At 39.1% G+C, this 8,146-nt stretch overlaps 2 protein-coding genes across 2 annotated transcripts; both read right to left on the reverse strand.

Moving 5' to 3' along the window:
• Nucleotides 1-756: 756 nt before the first annotated feature.
• On the reverse strand, nucleotides 757-2,539 carry twist1a (twist family bHLH transcription factor 1a). Its single transcript, XM_073822103.1, has 2 exons — nucleotides 1,888-2,539; nucleotides 757-1,218 (listed from the first exon to the last, which is right to left on the reverse strand). The coding sequence occupies exon 1, from the start codon at nucleotides 2,443-2,445 to the stop codon at nucleotides 1,918-1,920; it is 528 nt and encodes a 175-aa protein (XP_073678204.1). The 5' UTR covers nucleotides 2,446-2,539; the 3' UTR covers nucleotides 757-1,218; nucleotides 1,888-1,917.
• Nucleotides 2,540-5,976: 3,437 nt separating this feature from the next.
• LOC141289142 (fer3-like protein) lies at nucleotides 5,977-7,136 on the reverse strand. Its single transcript, XM_073821248.1, has one exon. It carries the CDS (start codon nucleotides 6,531-6,533, stop codon nucleotides 6,081-6,083), a length of 453 nt encoding a protein of 150 aa, XP_073677349.1. The 5' UTR covers nucleotides 6,534-7,136; the 3' UTR covers nucleotides 5,977-6,080.
• Between the last annotated feature and the right edge of the window lie 1,010 nt (nucleotides 7,137-8,146).

An 8,146-nucleotide genomic window follows, 5' to 3' on the forward strand; every position in this document is an offset into this window, starting at 1 on the left:
AGATGATCGCTCTGGTTTTATGGTAGGATATTTTACTTTATAATAATAATTTTAGGCTATTATTATTTTCTGTATATGCCTACATTTTAATAGGCTATTAATTAAACTCTTCTTGATTATCCCTTCATCGATTCTTAAATCAGTTTTAGAGTCTCGGTTGTAAAATAGCGGTTTTGACCCAATGCACCTTTGTGTGACCTTCCTGACCCCTCATTTTATAGACATCTGGGAATTCCATACATGTTTTGGAGCCCGTTACACCTTCAAATGATTCTTCACAACATGCTAAACGCTTTTCCAGACCTGCTGTGCTGTCATATGCTCTCCTTTTGGGTTAAAACACCCGCGCAAAATGACACAAATGTCTTTAATGCTGCAGGAATAATTCTGTTATTTTTCTGTAGAAAATAACTTCATGCGTGACCCAATTATTAAACTTTTTTTTTGCATTTATTTCATTTGAATGTTTTCAAGCATTAGTGCTAAACTAAAAATAAACATTTTGCGCGAAAACAACTCAAAAATATTTAATAACACTGATAAGGATCTTCTTAATTTTAATGTTAGAAATGCTTAAATAGTTACTTGAAAAAATGCTGATGTTGATGTGAAACTCTATTCTTTTAAAAATAAACGTGTTTTCATTTTACAAATCGAATGCTGCACTTGTTTATAGGCTATAAAAGCTTATTTTCGTTTGTTGCCATGTATTATTCAAATCCACAATGCATAAACTGCAATAACAACATGCTAAAATACATTTCAAACCATGTTTTATTGCAGAAAAATATACACATATTTACATCGTATTTAAAATAGAAAATGCATAGACACCAGATCTATTCTGCATTGTGACAATCATTAATAAATAAATAAAAGTCTTTTTTCTAGGACCAGTCAAGGAAAGTGTTATGAGCCGAGTTTCTTTTATATTTCCTTCATTCGTTCTGTAATAAATATGACTCGGTTGCTGTCAGAAGCGCGGCGTGTCTTCCTGCAGCGAGCAGAAGAAGCACATGTTTTCCACATTGACCGTCACAACAGCACAGATCTGATTGTAATTCCTGCTCCCGTGTTGTGGTTCACAACTGTAAGTGCTCGCAACGATGTAATGACGCTCCAGAACTTTCCCTTTTTATAATCCGTATGTTCGCCATTGTTTCGTGTCGCTCCTTCCAGTGAGGTCAGCTGCTCTGACTCGATTCCCAAGGCCGAAATCTGAAAACAAAAAACAAACAAAAATGAAGTGTTTAAAATTTAACCAGAATCTACAACACGATGCAATATAGCAAACATTTGTCTAATTATAATATGCATTGCATTTGCTAACTGACCTCGCATTTATAAAATAAATAACGTTTGGAAAAACATTTTTCTAAATGATGAACCATTTTTGTGCAATCTATGCTTTTTTGAAAACCTTAAACATCAGCACAAAGATTTAAACATAAAATGCCTTTTAGGAACATAAAGTTAACAGTTAAAAATTTGGACACATCTGCTCATTATTTTATATTATTTGTTTTCTACGTCGCAGAATAAAAGTAAAATCATTAAAACTGAAGTTTGATGTACTCTTTTATATTCAAGCTTCTTCTGTCTAGATTTAAGCTCATTTTGGACATTTATCAAGCAATCATATAGTGCATCCAGGGATGCTTTTAAACTTGGTTTTCCATCACTACCCACTCAAACATATTCAAGGAAATTGGGTCACTTTTTGCCGATGAGATGATAATTATCCTGAGTTAACCCTGGAATAATTTGCATGGTTTTAAAAAGTGCAATATGTTTTTTTCTTTGTGTCCAAAGTTTTGACTGCCAGACTATTAATATAATCCAAACCCCTTCGTTTTCAAATGACTTGTTAAGTTTTGCATCGCATACCATGCTGCATCGAAAGCGCGCATCCGTGCATTAGTGGGATGTTGACATGGACCATGCGCCCTCCATTCTCCACACGGAAAACGCGTAACTGAGTCTCTCATGCGCCACATAACTGCAGCTGGACATTTTGGAGTCCAGCTCGTCGCTCTGCAGAACCTGACACAGGAAATCAATGTACCGGGCCGCGAGTTTAAGCGTCTGTATTTTGCTGAGCTTGTCCGAGGGTAACGTGGGGATGATTTTACGCAGAGACGCGAACGCCTCGTTCAGAGACTGAGTCCTCTGACGTTCGCGCACGTTCGCCATTACGCGCTGCGTCTGCAGGTCCTCCAGAGACTGTGGGCTGCCGCTGCCACTGGCGCTACCGTTACTGCACTTTTTGCTCCGTTTCCCGGGCGTCGGGCTGTCCGAGTCCTCGCCGCTTTTCCTGCTCTGGCGTCTTTTCCTGCTGCAGCGCTTCTGCTGTCTCCTGTCGGGCTCCTCCTCGCTGTTCCCCAGACTGTCCACTGGAGACTCCGGGGAGCTGGACTCCTCGTGCATCGGCTCTTCCTCAAACATCACCTTTGATGTTTGGAGAACGCAAATGATATGTAATAGCTTTCCTCTGTCCGGCGGAACGGGGTCCCTTTCTCAGGGTGTCTCCTCTTGTGCGTCACGGAGGTGTTTCTCAAACTTGAAGGGAAGTTTGGAGGCTCTTATAGTCTGGAACGCGCAAACTTTTTGGGGTGGCCTGCGATTGGACCAGAAGCGCGGTGACGTAAGAGGGGAGAGGCGGGAGAGGAGCGCGTTCCAAAAGGTTTCCGTTATACAAGACGCAGTTCTTTAACGCAAACATCTGAGCCAATTACAGCGTTGCGTTTAAACTAAACACAACATACGCGCTGATTCAAATATGGAATAGAATATCTATTTTTGTATTTTAAAACGTTTTTTTTTCAGAGGTGAGTTGCCAAACATATTAAAAATGATATCAAACATCCATCATGTCAAAGCGGTGAACACATCAGCCATATCACCCTGCAGCCCAAGACCGGTTGCTCACTGAAGCTAAGCAGGGCTGAGCCTGGTCAGTACCTGGATGGGAGACCTCCTGGGAAAACTAGGTTGCTGTTGGAAGAGGTGTTAGTGAGGCCAGCAGGGGGTGCTCACCCTGTGGTCTATGTGGGTCCTCTGTAAAAAGCACCGTCCTTCGGATGAGACTGAAGGAAAACCGACTCTCTGTGGTCACAAAAAAATCTCATGGCATTTCTCGTAAAGAGTAGGGGTGTAACCCCGATGTCCTGGCCAAATTCCCTCCACTGGCCCTAATCAATCATGGCCTCCTAATAATCCCCTTCCATTAAATTGGCTATATCACTCTCTCTTCTCCACCTGTAGCTGGTGTGTGGTGAGCGCACTGGTGCCGTTGTACTGTGACTGCCGACGCATCATCCAAGTGGACGCTGCACACTGGTGGTGGTTGAGGAGAGATCCCCCATATGATTGTAAAGCGCTTTGTAAATGCATCATTCATTCATTCATTCATTCATCCAACCAAAATACTGAAACATGCGATGACAAATTTATAGCAGGCTGATGATTAATTTTGATAAATGAGCTGATGAACTGAGGACATATTTAGCTTTAAAGCTTTAAACTGCAGAATGGAATCGAGCAAAATTTTGCATTGAATGCATTTCTTAAAAAGTAAAATACCATAATATACTGAAACAGTCAGTACGAGTCAAATCCATTCGAGTGATTAATATGTAATATTAAAGCTGGACAGATTTCAGTGTGGTTTCTGGAACAAGTGGAGAGATTTTGATTTGCGATCTGCCAGTGCTGGAGCAAAACTGCTCTTAAAACTTTAAAATTAAGTTTTTCTTTGGTCAGTAGCGATGCTTTGCGTTTAAGGCATTAATCATTCCGTTAATGCATTAATATCATTTACTACCAATTTGCGCGCTGGCGCCTGTGAAGAGCTGTCATTCTTCTCAACCAGTCCACCTCAAGTCACTGTAAAAAAGAAAAGAGCGAATCTGGGTTGGCTAAGTAGACCTCATTGTTTATTTGAACATGTTCTGAAATGCATGTCTGTGTTAGTGTTATTGCAGAGTCAGGTTTCCTTCTGCAGCGTTTTCATACGCAGCGGGTCGCCAAGCGCAGACGACGCGCAAACTGTGTGGCCGCTTGAGTCCAACACAAACACGCTCCCCGAACCGGCCTTCTGCTTTTGCATACACCCAAAGCGTTCGCTTTATCTGCACGAACTGAGGTTTCTTTAAATGTTATATAACAGCAGCATTATGCATTCAAATTTAAACCACTAAAACGCTTCAATGTCACAAGAGCACGAAAAGGCGCCCTTTTAAGTGTAAAAAGCCATGGTTTTAAATTCCGCAAGAGGGCGCACTGACGAAACTTATCCGTGCGTGCCATCTTCAATAAATGCGCATCTCACATCAACACACGGATGAATAATAAATAAGTGTTTGCATTGTAATTTCTATATAAGTAATCGAAATTATTTGGGTGTTTCTGTTTAGAAATGCAGAGTTTATTAACCAAAAGCATCACATATGGTCACCCTGGTGCGGCGTACCTGTTCTTGGTTTAGCTGCAACAGGTGTCCATTGAGATCTGTCAGCAGTCCTGAAACAAATCCACATACTTACACTAATAAAAACACTAATTTGGTGTAGAAACAATTTTCACTCAGAAATCGCCACAAGTAATTGCAAAAACAGCGACTAACACAATAGAATTAAACGTGACGTTTTGAAGTAGAAAAACCGAGATAGTGTTTTATTGTAAATATACCATGTTTGATTCACAACACAAGTAAGACAAATATTTATTTATTCATTGTAATAGACACCTTAATGCCACAAAAACACCATCTGGAAAATCCAAAATAAATACGAAAACGTATATAAAAGTCCTTTTGGAAATTTATCATAATTTGGAACCAATGCTAAAGGATCTTAATTGTGATTTTTAACATACAATTATAACTACCTCAAAATCCAAAATGTGACCCTGGACCACAAAACCTTAAGTCTTAAGTAGCGCGGGTATATTTGTAGCAATAGCCAAAAATACATTGTATGGGTCAAAATGATCGATTTTTCTTTTATGCCAAAAATCATTAGGATATTAAGTAAAGATCATATCATGAAGATATTTTGTACATTTCCCATCGTAATATATCAAAACATGATTTTCGATTAGTACTATGCACTGCAAAGAACATATTATTTCGATTTTTTTGCACCCTCAGATTCCAGATTTAGTTGTAGTGTGTCCTATCCCAACAAACCATACATCAATGGAAGGCTTATTTACTGAGCTTTCAGAAGATGCATAAATCTCAATAAAAAAATAAAATAAAGATCCTTATGACTGGTTTTGTGGTCCAGGGTCACAAATGTACTCTGTTTGATTTACAACTAAGAAAAGCATTTTATTATTGTAATAGACACCTCAAAACCTCCCAAACATCATATAAAAAAATCCCAAATAAATACAATTTCTATAAAAGTCCTATTGGAATTGTAATATACTTTGGAACCAATGCTTTTATAAGGTAAACCATCTCAAAATTCCAAACAAATGCAACAATTTATGTAGAATTCCAATCGGAAATCATTATTTGGAACCAATCCTAAAGTAAAAAAAAAAAAAAAATGATTGCCAATAGGTCAAACTACAGATAAGATTCCATTTAATTGTCCAGTATAGCAAAACATTATTCCAATTTTGTTATTTATTCCATTTATTTGTAAAACACTAAAAATGCAGATACCCTTTAAAAATGAGTTCTTTCTTGGCTTCGATGATTCTGTGAAGAACCTTTAACATCCATAGAACCGTTCCAAAACGTTCTTTATAGTGGAAAAAGTTCTTTAGATTTTTAGAATGTTCTACATTAAAAAACGGTTCTTTTAAGAACTGTTCAAGGTTCTTTGGCGGAAAAAAGGTGCGAAAATGGCTTTTGAAACTTTTATTTTACAGCTTTACATAAATGCTTTTCCATTCCAAATGTCATTATATTTATTAAAGGCAATGATTACAGCATACAGAGCTCACGACATTAAGGTAGGCCAAAAGTGGCAAAGAAATAATTATTATAAATCAATGTTTTTTTTTTTTATCATAATAAACTTTAAATACTTTAATAAACGTTCACGAGTGAAATACCGACTCTAAGTTCAGTTGTTCTCGAGTATGTCCGTCATGAAGGCGATGTAGACGATGGCCAGGCGCAGAGTCTCTATCCGTGACAGTCTCTTCTCGTAGGCGAACGTGGGAACCTTCCTGCGCAGGTGGTCGAACGCCTCGTTGAGGCTGAACATCCGTTTGCGTTCGCGGATGTTTGCGGCCTGGCGCTGGACGTTGCTGATCACCCGTTTGCGTTTGGGTTTCCCGGTACTGGCGCTCACCGGAGACTCGGTGCTCGATGACAGCGCGTAAAAGTCATTGGATCGAGTTGTGGAGATGTCGAGCGCGTGGATAGATGTCAAGTCCTGGTACAGTCCATTGCAGTCGGTGCTGTGGGTCTCCTTTGGGGCCAGAACGGATGTGTTTGGCATCATTTCCATGAAGTCCACATCACTGACCAAATCAAACATTGCAGGACTCAGAAATGACTTTTGCATATCCATTCTTTTAGAGCCTATATGCACTCACATGATCAGACTCATGCATTTAAACCCACTGTTGCTTTTGTAGAGGTGGCCAGGGTCGCGTGGATCTCCAAATTCAATTTCGAAATCCGGTCAGATCCGTGAAGTTAGATCCTATTGGCAGCGGTCCATGATCCCAGTCCTGCTGTTTTAATATGCCTCTCAATTCCACCCCGAGTGTGTCCTCTTTAATGGCTCCAGATCTCTTTTGCTAACTCAATGAAGGCACTTGAGGGACGTCCGCCTGCCCTCTCCGTGCCGCACTGGGCCATTTGATGGCCGAGGGCCGTGATGATCCTGAGAGGGGACGAGGTGCTTGACAAAGGGTCAACTCGGTCTGTTTGCTCGGTTTCCCGGTGCACTGAGAGGCTAAATAATGAGACTTCTATTACTGTGAAAGACCAAATATAACATTCCCCCAGAGCACTCTACACTTCCACAGCTTTTCTTTTGCAAATTAGTGCAAATAGCTGCCGGTTGCCATGGAAAAGACAAAGTTTCCACTGGTCACTTACAGGAGAATCACAATCCAACAGTTATCTAAATCAAGAACATGACAGCTTACATTAAAACACAGGAACACATATGTGATTTCAGAGATATCTATCTATCTATCTATCTATCTATCTATCTATCTATCTATCTATCTATCTATCTATCTATCTATCTATCTATCTATCTATCTATCTATCTATCTATCTATCTATCTATCTATCTATCTATCCATTCATCAATCATTCATTCTATCAGCCATCCATCCATTCATTCTATCATCCTTTGTTCCTTCATCCATCCATCCATCATTCTATCATCCACCCATACATCCATCCATCTTTAATTCCTTCTATTGTCCATCTTTCTATTCATCCACCCATCATTAATTAGTTCTATCTATCCATCATTTACACATTCATTCATTCTATTATTCATCCACCCATCCTTTTTTCTATCTATCATCCATCCATCCAATCATTCTTTTATCCATCCATTCTATCCATTCATCTATCCGTTCTATCATGCACCATCCATCCATTGATCTTATACTTTATCCATCCATTCATCCTTCATTCTATCATCCATCTTTCTATCCATTTATCCATCCTTCGTTCTTTCATCTATCCATCATTCATTCATCCATCCATTCATCATTCATTTTATCAACAATCCATTGTTCCATCATCCAACAATTGATCATTTTATCCATCCATCATCCATATTTCTATCCATTAATCCATCCATTATTTTATCCACCCACCCATCATTTTGTTCTATCAGCCATTATTCTATCCATCCACCCATCCATCATTCTATATCCATCCATCCTTCTTTCTATCTATCCATCCATCCATCCATCCATTGTTCCATCGACCGATCATTTTATTCATCTATCCATCCATCATCCATTTTTCTATCCATAAATCCATTCTTCGTTCCTTCATCCATCCATCATCCAGTCCATCCACCCATTCTATCTATCCATCCATTGATCTATTATTTTATCCATCCATACATCCATTCTATCCATCAGTACATTGTTTGTTCTATCATGCATCATCCATCCATTGATTTATTATTTTAACCATCCATCCATC

Source organism: Garra rufa, chromosome 17 (genome assembly GCF_049309525.1).
Source record: "Garra rufa chromosome 17, GarRuf1.0, whole genome shotgun sequence".
Lineage (NCBI taxonomy): Eukaryota > Metazoa > Chordata > Actinopteri > Cypriniformes > Cyprinidae > Garra > Garra rufa.